We start from the raw sequence: 20,790 nt of genomic DNA, 5'->3' as shown, positions 1-20,790 counted from the left end.
CCCCCACCCCCCGGCCAAAAAAAAAAACAACAACAGAAAAAAAGCTCCACTGGGCAATGCTTTTGTAGTATGCATTTTTCCCACTAGGCAAGCATCCAGCAACTCACTCTAAGTTAGTGCACCCAGTAGTGTTCTCTGGGAAGGTTCTTTCTGGTCAGAGTGAATTTTTTCATACAAGTGTTTACTCTCAAACCTCATTTTTTGGGATGGCTGATTTAAGAGAACAGTGTGCAGCTGTGAATTTTTTCCTGCTCAGGAAAAATGTCACAGAAACTGTTATGATGCTGAACACAGCTTACAAGGACAGCACTATGGGAAAACTCCAGAGTATAATTGGTTTTCTTGTTTCAAAAAAAAAAGTGAAATGTAAATTGATGACAAACCTCATTCTGGATGTCTGTGAACTTCCCAAATGGACAAAAATGTCAAATCATAGTGCATTTGGAGTTCACCAGATCAGACTGTTAATCAAGTTTTCTATTTACATGTTCTGAAAAGACAGCGTAACAGTGTACAACAAAAAAACCCTGATTTGTGGCAGATGGGGGACTGTTTTTGCCACCACAACAATGAACCTGCTTACACAGACATCTAAGTGTGCCGGTTTTGGGGGGAGGGGGGAAGCATGCCTATCTTGCCCCTTGCATCTTACTCACCTGACCTTGCTATGTAGACTTCTTTTTGTTTCCGCAAATTAAGAGGGACAAGAAAGGACAGCAATTTGACATTGTAGAAGAGTTGAAGAAAAAAATGAGGGAGGTGCTGTCAGCCATCCAAATAGTTAAGTTTGAAAGTGTTTTCAAGAATGGAATCGCAGATTTGACAAATGTTATTAAGGGTAATGGAGAATACAATGAAGGTGATAAGGTTGTTTTGTAAAAAAATTCCCATAATTTTGGGTAACCCCTTGTATGTGTAAGGAATATCTATATCTATATATATGGAATACTGAGAATAAAGTCACGATTGCATTCATCCAACTCTGTGAGCGAATACTTAATGGTCAATCTGGATTTATTAATATTCTTAATGACTCCCTCTGTCCCATGGGTTATTTTAAAGCAAATTTTAGGGTCTCTTTGACCTTATTAAACCAGCCAATTATTTCCTGTGCCCCTTCTTAATCTTGATGTTATTATAATAGTGATTCTTCTTTATTGAGTGCCTATGATAATCCAGTTTATATATATATATTGTGTGTGTGTGAATCCTTACAACAATGTTGCACATCAACAATGAGTTAACTGGAGCTCCAAGAATTTGGGTGACATGAGGAGACCTTCATTATTTTCTTTTGTTAATGTTATTCCTTGTAGCCAATTCTTAGAAAACGTTCAGAACCCCTACTTTCTTCATGTCTCCTCAAATAGAATATCATTTATAAACATTTATTTTAAAACAAGTCAATGTACCACATTATCTATCAAATTTCTTATCCCAATCAGGAGAAAAACACCACTACAATCAGCATATAACAACAACAACAAAATCCAACTACATCCCTGCTCCATAAAGTTTAATCCAAATCTATTACTGTCAAGTTGATTCCAGCTCAAAGTGAACCTACAGAACAGAGTAAACCTGCCTTGGAGTGTTTCCAGGAGTATAATCTGTATGGAAATAGACTGGCACATTTTTTAACCCATGAAGTCACTGTTGCGTTTGAACTGGTGACTTACTGGTTAATAGCTGAGCACATAACTACACTTCTCTTCTCTTCTCCTCTCCTTAGTACCAGACAATCAGTCAATAATTCTGATAATATAATGGCATGATGGTGAAACACTCCCTTGCTAAGCAAAAGCTTAGCAGTTTGAACCTCTCAAGCAGCTCACAGGGAGAAAGACCTGGTTGATGTGCTCCCCGCAAAATCAGAGGCTAGAAAGTCCTCTAGGGCTTTCTAGTTATATCACCTTAACTTGAAATCTGTTTCATAGCAACAACTCTAAGAACCATGTTAAAACCAGTTGTTTGGGGGTGGGGGTGGGGGTGGAGGGAAGTACAGAAGAAGAATGAATGCATTTGAATTATGGCGAAGAATACTGAAATACCATGGACTGCCAAAAGAGCAAACAAATCTGTCTTGGAAGAAGTACACCCAGAATGCTCCTTAGAAGCAAAGGTGGCGAGACTTTGTCTCACATTCTTTGGACATGCTATTAGGAGAGACCAGTCCCTGGGAAATAACATCATGCTTGGTGAAGTAGAGGGACAGTGTAAAAGAGGAAGTCGCTTGGCAAGATGGGTTATCACAGTGTCTGCAAAGATGGACCTTGAGAACAATGGTGAGGATGACTCAGGACGGGGCAGTCTCTCATTCTGCTGCACATAGGGTCACTGTGTGTCAGAACCAACTCGACCCGCAATCTACACAAAGCCCACCCCACTCCCAACCACCCAGTTAGCATTAATTTTCAAAAGTTTTTTATTCTAATAATTTTTAAAGTTACATGAACCAAAAAGTACTTTTCCAGGACACAACCATTAGATTGTCAAGTTACCAAACTAAAAGTTGTATCTACATAATCACAATATTTTAAAACTTGTTTTTTCTTTCACAAAGAATGCACTTATATTAAAATGTATGGTGGTGTTGTTGGAATGGGAGAATTCATTATAATCCGGACAAAAATATAATGTCTACTACATAATATGAAAGGTTAATTTAATTCTTAGCCATAATCATCATTTGAGTATTTGTTATTACAAGATTTTTGCAAAGCCCTCATTTTATTTTAGTCATATTTCTTTTAAAAATTAGATTTAGCTTCGGGATTCTTGAAACATTCTCATATTTAAGATGAAACACTTTTAGAAGGTTATTTGGATAGATCAATATTATAGGTAAAAGTAGCTAAAACTTAATTTCAGGTGGTCTCAGTGATAAAATGCATACTTCAAGGAAAGAGTAATGACTACAAATAGGGTAATGATAGGCAAGGCTTTGTAATTTACAATGCAAAAATAAACTAATATAATAAATAATAAGTAAAAATGATCGAATTAAATATTTTTCTCCCCAATAGAGGAAACAACTAGGAGGCAAAAGACACTTATAGAGGTATAAACATAGGCATGTACATATGTAAATATATTAATATATAACAATAGGGATATAGGTCTATGAACATATATTTATAGGTTAAGTATTAAAGTAGCAGATGACATTGGGCCTCTACTCAAGTCCTCCCTCAATGTAGCAACACTCTGTTCTAATTACCTGGCATTCTGTGAAGCTCACCTTTCCGACACAATTGTTGAAGACCAAATGGGTGCGTAAGCTAATGTGGTGAAGAAAGCTGATGGTGCCTGTCTATTAGAAGATATAGCATCTGGGGTCTTAAAAGGCCTGAAGTTAAACAAGTGGCCATCTAGCAGGGAAGCAACAATGCCCACATGGAAGAAGCACACCAACCTATGTGATCACGATGTCAACGGAATCGGGTATCAGGCATCAGAAGACTCAAAACCAACAACCATTTCAATGAGAACGAGGGGCTTAGAAACGGAGACCCAAAGCCCATCTGTAGACAATTGGACATCCCTTCAGAGGAGGGTCCCAAGGAAGGGACAAGCCAATCACGGTGCAGTACAGCACTGACATAACGTACAACATTCCTCTAGTTCAGTGGTTCTCAACCGTCCTAATGCCTTGACCCTTTAATATAGTTCCTCATGTTGTGGTGACCCCCCTAACCATAAAATTATTTTTGTTGCTACTTCATAACTGTAATTTTGCTACAGTTGTGAATCGGGTGACCCCTGTGAAGGGGTTGTTCTACCCCCAAAGGGGTCACGACCCACAGATTGAAAACCACTACTCTAGTTCTTTAATGTTTTCTACCTTACCAATCCAGGTAGACCCAGAGCATGTACACTTCTACAGATAAGAGCTCTTGACACACAGAATCCAGGACAGATAAACCCCTCAGGATCAATAATGAGAGTGGCGATACCATGAGAGTAGTGGGAAAGGGGGGGGGGGGGGAAGGGGAAACCAATCCCAATGATCGATGTACTCCCCCGCTCACTGAGGGATGAACAAAAATGTGGGTGAAGGGAGACAGTGGACAGTGTAAAATATGAAAATAAAAATAATTTATAAATTATCAAGGGAGGGAGGGGTAAGGGGGAAAGAGGAGGAGCTGATTCCAAGGGCTCAAGTGGAAAGAAAATGTTTTGGAAATGATGATGGCAACCTATATACCAATGTGCTTGATACAATTGATGTATGGATTGTTATAAGAGCTGTAAGAGCCTCCAAAACAATGATTAAAATTTAAAAAAAAATCTCCCCCAAGTTTTTATGGTAGTTATATTTAATTGGACAGATACCTAAGAATATGAAGTCTTGGTGTAGTGAGTTACAAGTTGAGTTGCAGTTCAAAACCACGAGCCACTTCTTGACTGAGAAAAAGATGAGACTTTTTATTCCTATAAAAACTTACAGTCTTGGAAAACCCCAGAGATAATTCTACCCTGTCCTATAGGATTGCTTTAACTGGGAATAGACTTGGCAGGTTTAAAAAATATCTAAACATAAAGTATTATTAATATTATCTACAACATTTACCTATTTTATTCCAAAGCATCATACTGTTGGAAAAGTAATTTAAAGTAAATAAAATAATTAGGTTGATTTGAATATATCTATAATTTAGAGAGAAAAGGTTTTAAAATTTTTTTATTAGTAATGCCTGAAAATATTCTTCTCAGTAGAGAAAAATTTAGGAGAACAACTCAAGCAGCATCAAGTTCTTGCCACAGGTGCAGTATACATTGCTGATAATGACATTATGTGTGAGTTATTCTACAAGTGAATCAAATAATTACAATGTCTCTTAATTTTACATTATTTGATTTGTAAAATTCTTTCAATTGTACAAAGATTTGACTCTTTTTATCACAACCAATAAGGCCGACAGTGGCCAGAAAGGAAAATGTACAAATGTGCCCTTAGCTGACACTTACTGAGTCATCCGTGGCAGAAGATGGCCAGCCCTCCCATAATTGATGGCGAACAGGGATACTTGTAAGATCATACACATTCCTCTTTACCTATAATAAGAAAGACACAGGGTAATTAAAAGACTTCCACATACTTATATGGCAATTACGACACTAAAATAAGAACCAGGGGCAAGGGGGGGCAGGGGGAATAAAATGTAAAAGCAGATACTCAGTCAAGGACAGATAATATAACCAGGAAAAGATTCCTTATTTCCAATCCCTGCTCCACATTTTGTTTAAAGTCTCTGGCTGATTTCAAGTTTGTTTTCAGTTAAGAATCTTCAGGTACAGGGTTCACCTAGGACAGCAGTTCTCAACCTGTGGGTTGCGACCCCCTTGGGGGTCGAAGGACCCTTTCACAGGGGTTGCCCGATTCATAACAGTAGCAAAATTAGTTATGAAGTAACAATAAAAATAATTTTATGGTTTGGGGGTCACCACAACATGAGAAACCATTAAAAGGTCGCAGCATTAGGAAGGTTGAGAACACTGACCTAGGACAAGCAAAATGTTTGTATTTAACTTTTAAAATATACAATGATACACATCAAAATATTTCTTTTTCCCATCTGGGAGAGAGGTGATCTGATGGCTTAGTGGATTATGAGTTGGGCTGTTAACCACAAGACCGGCAGTATGAAATCACCAACAGTTCTGCAGAAGAAAGATGAGACTTTCAACTCCATGTTCAAATCATCACGATGGCAGTGTAGGCTTTTTTGTTTTGTTTTGGTTTTTGGATGTGGTAGAAAGAAGGTGGTGTTGAGGGAAAGTCTTTAATTTTTATTATAATATGTTATGTTTCAAATATATGAAATTCATGTTATTTCTTTAAAATGATGCTAAATTTATCATTAGCATATTTATTAACATCAGAGCCATTCATTAATATACTGTTTAGACCTTCTAAAAAGAAAATAAAGTAATAATATTTTTCATTGTAAATACTACCTTTTTTGTAAATGCTTTTTAAAGAGGATAAATCATTTTTCCTGGCACATGTCATTATACTTCCACATTCAAAGCAGTGAAACAAAGTAATTTTATCAGAATAATGTTCTAGGAGGTTGAATGCTATGCAACCCAATACACTTAAGACGTATCTTGTCTTAGCTTTTTTTCTAAACCGTTTATATAAATTTTATTTCCTTCTTTATTTACAAATAAAGTAAGTTAAACTACACAAGTGCAGACATCATTCACCTTAGCTCTTCAAGGTCGTCCTGGCAATATTACCCTACTGTAACAAATGACACCAGCAGTGAAGTGTTGCGCATAATATGCTCTGTAATAGGATTTCAGTAAGAAAAACAAGCAGCATTCACTCATGTCTTTAAAACGCAGAAGCCTAAACTATCATGTTGTTCAATTACAGCATTTTGTATCACATTACTCTTTATTATACATAAACACATCTAAGTTACCCTTTCAGTGAAATAGAGATAAATGTTCACTAGGGAAGGATAAAAAACAAACAAAACAAAACCCCAGTAACGAAAACAACTGGAACTCAATCTATTATTATCTTTAAGGTACACCTGTGAAAAAATATTTAGTAAATAAGAACTGAAGAGGTTGGGGCATGGCTTGATCCTTACTCAATTGAAACAAATAGCTTTTCTTAAGAAGTTCTTAGCAATGATCAGTCTGTGTAGTATTTGATTTATGGCTATTCTTATCAAGTTTGCATAATCTTCACTAGTTATTATCCACATGCAACTGCGCTTATTTCTTACCATGTTCACTAGTACAGACTACTCTGTCATTCTTAAGTATTAGTACTCTTAAGAAAAATGGTGCTTTACATTAGATTTTAAAAAGGAAGGATTGAAGAAAAACACATGAGAAAACTTTAGGATTCAAGAGAAAAACAAAATACTTTTCTTAGAGTTACTCTTGCATTATGTTATTTAGATGCACCAAGCTTCACTGGTTTTTTTGTTTTTTAAAGCAAGCAAATATTTACATTGTTGAAAAGTGGCAAGACTGTGTATACTTTTCATCACTGAAAAGTATACACAAATACTTTTGAGTATATAAACAAGTAACTTCGGAATAGAATTCTTTAAATTCTACTTTAATTCCAAAATACAATATGGTATTATGAAATAAACAGTATTTTACTTCTTTCATGAACTCATCTGTAACTACACAGAATTGAATAACATTCCTTTGCTATTCTAAGCCTGAAAAGCATGTTCTGGTTACGGAGTTATGTTGGTATAAAGCACAATGCCAGACTGATGTGCTGAACAAAAGTGATCAAAGATTAGAGTAATGTTAGCCATTGCACAAGTATTTGGCTTCATTGTTCTCCCCAGAATGACATCTGTTAAGCAACTTGTCATAGAATAAACTGGGTAATGCAGACAGAACTTGACTGAGGGCACCATGTAAAGCATATTAGGCTAATGTCTGATTGTTCCAATGCAAAGGCTAAATTCATTGAATATTCTGAGATTAAGCCAAAGATTCTTGTGTTAAACAACAATCAGTGAACAACAGTTTAAGGGAAAACAAATTGGTTTTTCCAAATTAATTTCATGTGTATCAATTCTGTGAACATAGGCAATTTTATCATCATATGGAAAAAACACAAATAAGAAAGCAAAAGCTTAAAATGAGTGGTGATATTTTCAAATGGAGACATAAAAGCTCCATAACCTTTATTGATGGTTATAATTAATTAAAAATTTAAGTCTCAATCTTACAAGGAAAGGGAAAAAAGCCCAAAATGCACACAAAGCAAAAGTTGAAATTCATTATTCTGGGAAACCTGAATGAAAAAATATATAGTTATCTATAAAATGATGTAGATGAACTTACATTCATAATGAATCTGAAGAAGGGCTAAGTTTTCTCAGAGAGAGAGGAGAGGAGAAGGAAGGAGGGAGGGGAGAAGCTGCGCTTGATTTATTTATTTTGATTGGTTTGAGAGCACTTGATCTAAGAGGAAAGAACACACACAGGCTGGGTTGCTGTTGCTGGCACGCCATCTGCTAATATTGTGCTGCTTCTGATGGAGTTTCATCTTTAGAGTCTTGGGTTAAATTCCATTAGAGGACAAGTGGCACTTCACAGGGTAACGTTTCCTAAGGGCCTTTTTGTCTTACACATTTACTTTGAACAGCATTGGCTCAAGATCATGTTGAACCTTCATAATCTTTTCAATTCTTGTTTTGCATTAAGCTCTACATCTATGAGATTTCAGGTTGCTACACATGCAAATGTTTCAGTTAGTTCTGGAGGAATTTAATAAATGGTTTGGTTACCTGCTAAATATTAAAACCATGATATAAACCATACTGCATTTAGATCAAGCGTTTTAGACTTGTTAATAGATCTTCTGATATTTATTTTCTAGAGTTTCTAAAAGATAGATTCTTCCCCAATGCTTCAATTGCTTGGGTCTTAAGAAAAATTTACATGTCAGGTTAACTTGAACATAATTAAGATGGTACTGATTTCTTCATTTGCTTTTCATTATTAATAATTATCTATTTATATACTATACTTAATGTAAAAAGGTAAACAGTGATTTCCACTTCAAGCTTCCTATTTGCTCAATGCCTACCAAATTTCAATGCTCAACATAGCTCCAGGGAAGATTATTTTATTACAAGATGTTTCATACAAAATAATATGTATATCTATCTCCACAAATTTTTCTCTTGATTCATATTTCCAAGTAGTTTTTAAGTTGAATTTCATCAGGATATCTGAAATTAATAATTATCAGAAAAGTTACTTTGTTATAGGTTAAATCTTGAAGCTCCAATTAGCCTCATATGAATTTTTTTAGCTACTATAATTTTTAGTTGAAAATTATAAAAGAGATAACATTGTCAGTTATACAAAATTCTCTTTATGAGCAAATTACTGGAAAAGATTCAATAAATTTTAAATATCATTCAGGTATTATCCAAAAGAAAGTAGATTCTGATCATGAGGGGGAAAGTCACAAAATTCCAGGAGATGTGACACAATGAGAAGCAAAGAAACATATTCACAGTCTTACTTCTACTCATTTGCGTAACTTTGGGGAAGTTGGCAGAGCCTCCCTTAAGTCTTAGCTTAGAAAAGAATGTTAAAAAACATCGTCACTTTTGGATTTCAAAGCTCTGAAATCCTATGATTTTGGAAGTAATGAAGAAAAATTTGAAACCAGGAAGGTTATAAACAAGAATAAAAATAATGAAGTGTTAAAAAGGGAAATTGCCAATGACATCAGGTGAGAAATAAAGATATAAAAAGCATTTTAGGTAACACTTTGATGACGAGTCTTTTATTTTCACTACATATTTATGTAATTTTAAACAAATCAATATTCTTTTCTAGTCAAGAACCCATCTTTGAAACAAGCTTTTGCATTTTATTTCATCAACAAAATGGCATCAGTGAGCCCATGGCTTTTCTAAAATGCCATTAAATATTATATTTATAAGTTCGATGAGTTTATTTCAGCATTAAAATATTTTGAAATCTGGTTCATGTTTACAAAACAAACATTACCATGGGTTTATAACAGCTACAAATCTGCTAGTACTCTAGTTTCTACATTTGTGAATTAATAAATGATGGCAACTTACAATCCTTACAAAAAGCACTTTGAAACTACAGACACCCACCTTCTCATTCTCTTATCAATCTTAAACAAAAAGGTCTCTGGTCACAGAACTAGAGCTTATTCAAATTTAAATATCTCAAACATTGAACTCTATAAATACTTCATACTATCAAATGATGCTCTGGTTAAGACATTGCCAAATAATACTGCATTGAACAAAGAAGTATTTGTGCATGTGTGTAAACCAAAATAAGGCATATAGACTATGCTTAGTTCCAGTTTCCTTTTAGTTCTCGGAAAGGCTTAGAGTTAAGAAACCAACTGCTTCTGATTTGGACTGGGTTTAAACTATATACTTCATATCCAAGGTCTTTTCTTTTTTCCCTCCTTCTTAGCATACTGTACAAGCATTGCAGTTGCACATAGATTTATTCTACTAAGATGCAAGTTAAAGCCCTCCTAAAAATCCTCCCTGAACAAAAAGCTTGCAACCGGATGGTGCAGGGGGAATGAGAAGGTGGCATCAGTAATCAAATGTTAATTAGCAAGCTTTTTTTTTCCTTCCCCCAGGGTTGGCCTGTGTTAGAGAATTCAAATCAGAAATCAATGCTCCAAGTGTTTAACTATTACTTCTTCTCATTAACCATTTAAAAGACCTAGGCAATTCTCTTCTCATAAAAACAATAACTTGAGACATTTCTTCTTCACAAATAACATTTTTCTAGAAAACAATGAAGATGTTGTTTCACGAAGATTATGACTGTATTCTCTTTAAGATATCTTTTGGTTCCAACTACATTCTTCATTCCAACAACTGTAACTTAGTTTTGTTTTGTACTTAAAAAGTACATATTTAAAGCCTTATTTTACCTCTTGCTTGTGTCTAAGGAAATTTAACATCTGCCATGTTAATAGATTACTCATGATGACAATTAAGTTAGTCAAATATGGAAACTAGTTTGAAAGCATCTAGTTGGAAATAAGATTTTTGTTATCCTGAAAAATTACCAAGGATAAGATTTAACACTTTCATTAGAAACATAGTTATACTCATAATTTCCTATCCTAAAGTTCACTGTGTGTGAAAATGATATGAAAATTGCAAAGTTGGATCAGACTCAAAGTAATTGAACTGATCACAAATTTATTGCAATGAATTCTTATCTTATTACATGGGTATCTTAGAGGTGATAGCTGGATTTTAAGATGAGAGATTCCTGGAAAATATTTATGGATAGGTTAGTAAAAAGGAAACTACATTTTAAGGGCATTCTTTACAAAGGAAAAAAAAAAGGCTCGCTAGAGAAATTCTAAACTTGCAGGAGATAAAATCACAAGTGAATAAAATAAGACAACTATTTTTTCAGTAATTCTCAAAGTGTGGTGCTAGAATCAGCAGTATCCTTATCAATTACAATCTATTAGGAATGCATATTCCTGTGCCCCACCCCAATATGGGAGAGTTAGAACCCAGCAATCTGTGTATTAAAACAAGACCTGCAGGTAATTCTGAGAGAAGCCAAAGTTTAAGAGTCAATAGCATAGACTGTGTCAATTATGGACTCTCCTAGATAGCCGAGCTGGTTCTACAGCTCTCCCTTCTGAGAATCTATATGACTAATAATTATTGATTACAGAACTCCTTGAAGCACTAATTTTGCTTACCATATATACCCGGGCATAAGTGGAGTTTTCAGCACATTTTTAATGCAGTTTTTGTGGTAAAATTAGGTGCCTCAGCTGATATTTGTGTCAGCTTATACTCGAGTATATATGGTAGATAGTAAATGACCATATTTAAGTGAGAGAAAGTGTTGCTTCATCACTACCAACTATATAATCATTCTTAGGTTAAACTAAGTTCCTGCTAATTGAAAATCTTCATTAGTCAATTCAATTTTCTGCCTAAAGGCTTATGTGTGGTATTCTTGGACTATGATTGAATATATATATAATATCTATATTATATATAGATATACAATTTATATATATATGAACTCTGCTGTAAAACTGGATCACCACAATCAATGATCTTTTGGTCACACTACATAAACTTGGGAAACACATGTACACATCAGCTAAACTGAAGAAATCTCCCTAATCACTACCGTGCACCAAACTAAAAACAAGCCAACTCACTGCCATCGAGTTAATAATGACTCAGAGTGACCTGCGAGGACAAGGTAGGACTGCCTCCTGTGATTTTCTGTAACTCTTAACAGGAGTAGAAAGCCCTGTCTCTTTCCTAAAAAGCAGCTGGTGGTTTTGAACTGTTTACCTTGCAGTTAGCAACCCAAACACATAACCACTATGCCACTCGGGTTCCTAGAGTGATGTAGGGAAATGCCTTATTCCTAAGTTTGAACCATTTGAAAGGCAAAATCATTTTATGTATTTTTGCCTTTCCAATAAGAATCCTAGTATTGTAGTGGGCTATTTATTCCCTTGGGCTGCAAATCACAGGTCAGCAGTTTGAACCCACCAGCCACTTCAGGAGACAAAGATGAGGCTTTCTGCTCCCATAAAGATGCACAGTCTTAGAAACGGAAAGGGGCAACTCTACTCTGTCTTACAGTCACTGTGAGTTCCAATTGACTCAATATCAGTGAGTTTGGCTTACAGGCTAGCTGAAAACTTGAGATCACCTTGTATCAGTCAATTAAGAGTTTGTCTTTGAGAGCAATATTGCCATGATGTGTGAAGGAACTCGACTCAGAGGCAGTGGAGTCGTATTTTTATATTCATTTTACAAATGAGGAGACTGATGCTCAGAGAAATTCAGTAATTTTCCAAGTCTAGATTCTTTCATGACTATGACATATCTTTCCTTAACTTGAATTCCTTCTCTTATAAGATGGTTGGTTATCTTTATAATTCTTTTCCACCTCCTGCTTTTATAATTAAATGTGTGAGAATTTCCAGTGAGGCTATTTACATGAACTCTGAACAGTGGTCAATAAATGGCAACAACAGTGACCAAACTACAAGGAAAGCTCTTTGTCTTGAAAGCAAGGAATTTGTTTTACCAGTTGTTCCATTTGTAACAGGCAATGAAGAACAGTTATAGACAGTCAACTTTTCACTCAAGTGCTGTGGAGAAAGGACAAGAGCCAGAGCAAATAGCAACTTGTTACTGTTTCGACAACTGAAAGCTGCCTTCACAGTAAGAGGGCAGTCCCTAGTGTCACATACAGCTGGGGAAGAAAGGGCAATAACAAGGAAAATCAGATAACAAAAGTATAACATCATAAAATAATAAATAAACTATTTTGTGAAGGTTATAAAGGTTCTTCCATTTATAAACTTTTTTGAATGTCCCTCATCTCATCTTAATATTAGAGTCATGGATGCGCGGACTCGCACCACCAAGAGCTCTTGAGCACCGCCAGAGCAATAAAGAGAACTGCCCTCTAAAAAAAACAATATGAAGACACTCACTCTCAGCCGGTTTAAACTTTGCCAATACATAGTAAATCAATTACAACCTTGTTATTCTAGTTTATCTTCACTCAAAAGTTAGGGACACTTTTGCCAATTCCTTTCTATACTTTGTTCTACTTGTAACTCCTGTAAGCTTTATAGTATAATTGCATTTATAGGAACAAGATATTGAGCAATGTCATTGATCTACAATTTGTTCTGTACAGTATTATATTTTTGTCATTTTGATTTCATGTGTTAAAACACATTCAGAACCCAGACCCAAAGACTCACAGAGAAATTAAACTGTTTGCCTAAAAGGTATTCCATTACTTAATGCCTAAATCAGAATGATAATACAGATTGTAAAAAATAAATTCTTAAACCATTTCTTTATTCTTCTTCATTGTTCTCCTCAAGGGAAATTACCTCACTTCTGCAGCAAATTTCAAAATTAAATAGATGCTGATAATCTTAGTGCTCAGATGTTTATGTTGGCTTAGCTGCTTTACATTGCATATCCATGACTCTGCCTTTCTCTGATATGCTGAAAAAGTTGTGGGAACTATGAGCAATAGAACTTGTCTATAATCAGGTCTCTCATAATTTTATCGGTTCTTGTTCACAAAAAATGCAAAAAAACAAAGACAACAAAAGGACTTAGTATTGGGGTCTGTCATGAATACTGAAGTGGTCTGGGGGTGTGGCTCATCAAGTAAAAATAAACCATTCAAGTCACCCACATCAAGGAGAAAGTTTGGGAACAACTAGGGCAGTGTTTGTATTTCGGGCCTGGAGTCAGGAGAGTTACATTGGCCCTCATTCTGCTTAACTGCGGCACCAGCGACAACCTATTTAACCTCTCCTTTCAGAAATAAGAAAGCTCCTCCAAAGAACAGCTCTGAGAGATATTTTCAAGTGTGTTTTGGTCAAGTTTTTTTTATTCTAACTTGCTGCTTTCCAAGAACAGCGTTGAGCAGTAGTACACTGAAAGATAAGAAGCTGGGCGTGAGTGAAAGGGCCATGGCACAGTCCTAAAAAGAGGACAGGCATCAAAATTAGAGATTGCGTTAAGGTAAATGAAATAATGGTCTCAAAGTTACATAAACCAGTTATATACTGGTCCTAAATTGCAATTTAACGAAGATCCTAGCAATATGAATGGAAACTATGAACCAAAGTCTAATATGTCGCATGAAACCTTTATTAAGAACTGCAGTTGCCAATGCTGAGCAATGCATTCTAATTATAGTAGTTAGAAATCCAAATTCAAGGATATCAACGTAAAGATTGGCTCTAAAATGTAGCTAGTTATTTTAGAAAGAAAATATCAGGAGTAACTCAGCAATTCCACTTATTGTATTATTGAGATTTAATAAAATTAATCATATGATTCAATAAATAAGCAGGCATTCTAAATAAACAGCCTAAGTCTTTTTAAAAAATTATTCCTATTTATTCGTTAACAAAGCTATTCCTTAGCTCATCTCTGCCATAACCTACCCTATTCAAAACCATATGGGAAAGGACATTAAAAAAACGCCACAAACCAAGGACTCCTGGTATTAGTGCTACACACTGCATACCCCTATTCATTATTTTACCTCCCCTGTTTAATCTATCGTTAAGATTCAGTGACCCTACACTAAATTTAAAGCAGAACCTTCCTTCCTCCCATGCCTAAATTCACATACTTTTCTAGTTGGGGATGCCCTCAAGTATTAGCAACTCTATGGGGTTTCTCTAATCTCAGCTCTGAACTATGTCATGCTATAGAGCCAAGAAATTGCTGTTTTACATTTCTAACTATGGAGGATTCCATAAAAAAGGACCATATAATTTACTTAATAAGATAAAGAGGGCAGATCACAATTTATTAAGTATTTTTTCATTGTAAAAGGCAGAGAGACGGTTATACGATGTGCGTTCTAAAGAGTGAATAGTATCGAAAGACATTATTTCAAATGTATTCATTCACATAAAATTTAGAATTTTAAATCTTGGTGAAACTATCAGGTACTATGTTAAAGAATGAAATACAAAGAAAAAAGAAAATATTGATTTAAGTATATACTTGCTAAAACAACCACTTTAGAGAAATAAGATTTTGGGGAAACTAGCAAAAGTTGAACTTCTAGTTGTACATATTAAACTTCACCTTCATATTTAGAAAAAAAAAAAGCTTAATGTATAATAGGGCAAAATAAAGACTAAGGAATTAGTTATATGACAGTTTATTAGTACTAACTGAAATTTCCAAGTTGCTCAATTGAGAAGTCACTAGCCTCATGTGGCTATTGAACATCTGAAATGTGGTTAATCTGTCTGAACAACAAAAAAATCTTAATTGGAAGGAACTTTAAATTGTTGCATGTAACTAGGAGCTACTCTATTAGATAATATGATTATAACTTGAAAACATACATTAAAGCAGAAAAACATTTTATTGACTAAACCGCATCACTTCTATCATATTTCCGCATTGCTCTTAAAATATAAAAGTAGAAAAAAATAAATGTAGAAATATTGTGGTTAAATTAATTTTTCACATTAAATTTTTATTTTAAAAGTTATTTTAAAGTTACCCAAGAAATGTCAATTGAAGCTGTATGGTTTTATCTCTAAATTTAAAAAGATAGAATATGCATAAATGCTATCTACCTGACAGAAAGAAATATTAATCATGGGCTATCACTGAGCAGGCAAGGTAGGCAAGTATTATTTTGCTAAAGTGTAACATTGACTTACATGCTGTTGTTTAACTGCTCTCGAGTTGGCCACTACTCATGAGACTTTATGTATTAACAGAACAAAAGTGCCCAGTCCTGTGCCACTTCATGATCACCGGCAGATTTAAATTCATTGTTGTGATTGTGTCAGTCCACCTCACTGAGAGTTTCCCTAGTTTGTCCAGAATCTCCACTTTATCAAACATCACATCTTTACAGTAATTGGTCTTTCCTGATGACATGTCCAAAATAAACAAGGTGAAATCTAGTTTACTTGCTTCTAAAGGAGTATTGCTTCTAAGATTGATTTATTCGTCAAAGGGTGATTTATTCATTCCTCTGACATTCCACAGTGTATTTGAAATTCTTTGCCAACACTATAATTCAAATGCGTCAATTCTTCTGTCTTCCTTATTTATTTCTTAGCTTTCACATTCCTAAGAAGTAGTTAAAAAGACCACAGCTTGGGTCAGAGGCACCTTAGTCATCAAAGTGTTACCTTTGCTTTTTAAAATTTTAAAGGTGTCATCATTGCAGAACTGTTGTTCAATCACAAATACATCATTTCATTTCTTGATGGCTGCTTCCACAGCACTGATTGTGATCCAGGTAGAATGAAACTGCTGACAAGCTCAATTTCTTCTCCATTATTATGCTATAAGCTGTAGTCTTTTACCTTCACCAGTACATGTAGCAAACAATCATGTCATGTATAGGTTGTTAATCAGTCTTCCACCAATCCAGCTTCTTAGATTACTTGTTAAATGGTTGAAAGAGGTGAAAGTACACAATTCTATCATATACACTTTCTAATTTAAATCATGTAGTGCCACTTGTTCTATTAGAATTATTTCTTGTTAATCCATGTACACGTTCTGAATGGGCATAATTGTTTTAAAATTCAGATTCTTTGCAGTGTTATCTATAATTTGCTATGATCCATAGTCAAATGTCTTCAAATACCTAGTTTATAAAATACAGATAAACCCGGATAAACATCATTCTGGTGTTCTCTGCATTTGTCCAAGATCCATCTTAAATCAGTAATGATATCTTCTTCATTCCAAGTCCTCTTTTGGATCTGGATTGAGCTTCTGGAAGTTCCCTATCAATGTACAATTGCACTGATTTTTTAATTATCTGCAGCAAAATCTGTTAGTCTGTGACATCAATGATATTGTTTGATAATTTCCACATTCCAATTAATTGTCTTCCAAATTTCTTGACACAAACAAGTAGCACTTCCAGTGTTGTATATGTTTGATAAAGCATCTCAATTGGTATTTCATGAACGCCCAAAGTTTTGGTTTTTGTCAATGTCTTTGGGACAACTTGAATTTCTTCCTTCAGTACTGTCAGTTCTTTTGGTTCAGTAACTGTATTCTTCTATCTTCTTTTGATGGTTTCTCTGATATTAAGTTTTTTAATTTATTGAAGCCATTCTTTTATAATCGTATCTAAAAGAGACAGAGACCCTGCCTTCATTGAGCTTCTATTTAAGCCATTCTAAGTGCTTAGGTGGATAGAAATAAACAAGGAAATTTCATAATTAGTTATATGAAGAATGATTCTATATTTTAGAATTACTTAGAAATTTGAATGAGAAGGTGCAAGTTAGAAAGTGTTCCAAACAGAGAATACATGAAAAGATTCTCTCTTGATAAATATATAATTATATATGTTAGATGCCACTGAATTGGTTCTAACTCATATGATTCTATGTACAACAGAGTGAAACACTGCCCAGTGGGGTGCCATCCCCACAATTGTTGCCACTGTTGCAGCACTGTGTCAATTCATCTTGTCAAGGGCGTTCCTCTATTTCGCTATGCCTCTCCTTCACCAAGCATAATGTCCTTCTCCAGGAACTGGTTTCTCTTGACAACATGTCCTAAGTACTGTGAGACGAATTTCTGCTCTTGATTCTGTCATTCCCAGCATAGTAAGCCATATGATTTTCTGATTCAACATGGCCAATACTAGTCCAAGTCTATTTAAGCTCACTAAGTTCTAAGATATGGATATTTGTGTTCCATTTTATTTATGAAAACTTCCAGTTTTCCTAAATCCATACCTTGTACATTCTAAGTTCCAATTGTTAGTAGATTTTTACAGCTGTTTCTTCCCATTTTACTTCATGTCCCATCAGCAAATGAAGGTTTTGAAAAACTCCCATAGGCTTTATTCCATCCATGTCATGATGATAAAATTTACTTTGAGAAAGCAGCTCTTCCTCAAATTCATTAGGCCTTCAGTATCTAATGATGATTCAATGCTATGTATAAAGATCTCAGCATTTAAATCCTCCAAAGTGGATAGCCAAGTCCTTCTTTGTAGTCTGTTCATAGTCTAGAAGTTCCCATGAAAGCTCTTCAATTTGGGTGAACTTGCTAGCATCTGAAATTACCAGTGATATCGCTTCCAGCATCATAGGAACACACAGGCCACCACAATATGACAACGTGACAGACAAGTGGTAAATAATTACATATGTTAAGTGTCAAGTCAAATCCGACCAGAAGGTCAAGTTTAGAAACCACCAGTAACACCTCAGGAAAGGTGGGAATTCCTACTTCCTTAGAGAGTTGTTGTGGTTATTAAGTGCCATCAAGTTGACTCTGACCACAGCGACTCTATGTACAACAGAACAAAACACTGCACTGTCGTGTGCCACCCATACCATTGTTCCTATGCCTGAACCCATTCATGTAGCCACTGTGGCAATCCATCTAGCGAAGGGCCTTCCTCTTTTACGCCACCCTTCCACTTATCAAACATGATGTCCTTCTCCAGGGACTGTTCTCTCCTGACAATATCTCCAAAAGTATGTTAAATAAAGTCTTGCCATTCTTACCTCTAAGGATCGCTCTGGTTTACTTCTTCCAATACAGATCTGTTCATCTATGTTAGCAGTCCCTGGTACTTCCAATAGTCTTCACCAGCACCACAATTGAAATGCCAAGATCCATCTGAAATTCTTCTGCCGTCCTCCATATTCAGTGTCCCACTTTCAAATGCATATAATATAACATACAATGCCATGGTTTGGCTCCGGTGCATCTTAGTTCTCAGAGTAATATCGTTGCTCTTCAATACTCTAAAGAGCTCTTGTGCAGATTTATCTAACGTATTACGTCTATGGACCTCTTGGCTGCTGCTTCCATGAACACTGATTGTGAATCCAAGTAAGACAAAATCTTTGACAACTTCCAACCTCTCCTCTATTTATCATGCCTATTTGTCCAGTTGTGAGGATTTTGGTCTTTTCTACATTGAGTTGTACTGAATATAAAGTTACAATCTTACATTGGACTTAAGGCTAAAATCCTTGATCTTCACCAGCAAGGGCTTCAATTTCATTTCACTTTCAGCAAGCAAAGTTCTGTCATCTGCATATCAAAGGTTGTTAATAAGCCTTCCTCCAATCCCGATGCCACATTCCTCTTCATATATATCTATATATAATCCAGCTTTTCTGAAGATTTGCTCAAGTATGGTAAGAGGCGACAACCCTGACACACACCTCTGATTTAAAAACATAAAATATTCCCTGGTTCTATTTGCACAACTGCCTCTTGATCCACATACAAGTTCTGAATGAGCACAATTCTTCTCAAAGTTATCTGCAGTTTATTATGATCCACACTATTGAATGCATTGGAATAATCAATGAAACACAAATAAACAATTTTTGTATTCTCTGTTTGGAGCCAAGATCCATAAGACATATACATATGTGTCTGTATATATATATATGTATATATATATATATATACACACACACATACATACATACATACATATATATATATACATACACACATACACACACACAAATACATGCACACACAGCACACAAACACGATTGTGTAGATGCACACAGAGGATTTCCAAAAGCTTGTGGGAAAATGGAAATAAAAGATAATGGAATTTTTCTATGAACCTTTTGAACTCCCTATAGGTATATATTCCTACATAGACAAACACATATACATTACTAGTATTATTTTAGCTGATGGTTTTCTTTTTTAACAGATTAAACAACTGAGATTTAAATTCTCTTAAATAGGTAAAAGAAGCAGGATTCACAAGAAAATCAATGGACCTCTGAGGTAATTTCTCTTGGTAGCATAGCGAATTAAGTGTTGGGCAGCAAAGCACAAAGTCGGCAATTCCAAACCGCCAGCTGCTGAGGGTGGGGGCGGAAGATGAGGCTTTCTACTTTTTTTCTTTAAAGCTTTTATTATTTTAAGCTTAACTTATTCCCCAGCCATGAGTTTTTGCTTCTTCAGTTTCTTCTGGGAAATCTTTTTCTACTGTGCAACCTCCTCTTCTGGTTTAGGAACAATGTGTTCCTTTTTAGTCAGGATCATCTCAGGGTGGCAGGGGGAAGCGCATGTGTGGATTCATCTGACCATGAGCTCTGTAAGTCCGCGCATCTTGGGGGCTTTGTTCACCTGGATGTGGTCAATGACCAGAGAATCCACATCTAAACCATTAAGTTCAGCATTACTTTCTGCATTTTTAAGCATGTGAAGCAAAAATTCAGCCCTTTTTAATTAATTTATTTATTTTTTAAAGAGTTCTTTACGGTGTTGAAAAGCAAGAACATTATTTTGAGGATTGAGGTATGCCTGACCCAAGCCATAATATTTTCAATGACCTCATGTCTATGAAAGTTGAACATCGAACAAGGAAGACTGATGAAGAATTGATGCATTTGTATCGATTCAAATAGATGCTGGTAAAGAATATTGAAAGCACCATAGACCGTCAGAACAAACCAATCTATTTTGGAAGAAATTCAGACAGAATACTCCTAGAAACAAGGATGGCAAGACTTTTCCACACGTACCTTGGTAATGTTAAGAGGAGAGACCAGTTCCTAAAGGAGGACATTATGCTTGATGAAGTAGAAGGGCAATCAAAAAGAGGAAGGCCCTCTTTTAATCGTTTTATTAGGGGCTCAGACGACTCATCACAATCCATACATACATCAATTGTGTAAAGCACATTTGTACATTCATTGCCCTCATCATTCTCAAAACATTTGCTCTCCACTTA

The 20,790-nt window shown here is 35.3% G+C and overlaps 1 protein-coding gene across 1 annotated transcript in view; it reads right to left on the bottom strand.

The window, feature by feature from the left end:
* The window catches only part of FAF1 (Fas associated factor 1), a 525,932-nt gene that overhangs the window by 231,597 nt on the left and 273,545 nt on the right, over positions 1 to 20,790 (bottom strand). Inside the window, exon 8 of the mRNA XM_004699438.3 lies at positions 4,972 to 5,058. Within this exon, the coding sequence (XP_004699495.1) occupies positions 4,972 to 5,058 (87 nt within the window). The remainder of the gene's footprint in view (positions 1 to 4,971; positions 5,059 to 20,790) is intronic.

Source organism: Echinops telfairi, unplaced genomic scaffold (genome assembly GCF_000313985.2).
Source record: "Echinops telfairi isolate 266 unplaced genomic scaffold, ASM31398v2 ScPeMD7_443;HRSCAF=831, whole genome shotgun sequence".
In the NCBI taxonomy this organism is placed as follows: Eukaryota; Metazoa; Chordata; class Mammalia; order Afrosoricida; family Tenrecidae; genus Echinops; species Echinops telfairi.
Note: the sequence above shows the minus strand (reverse complement) of the source record. Positions and strands in the feature narration are given on the sequence as shown.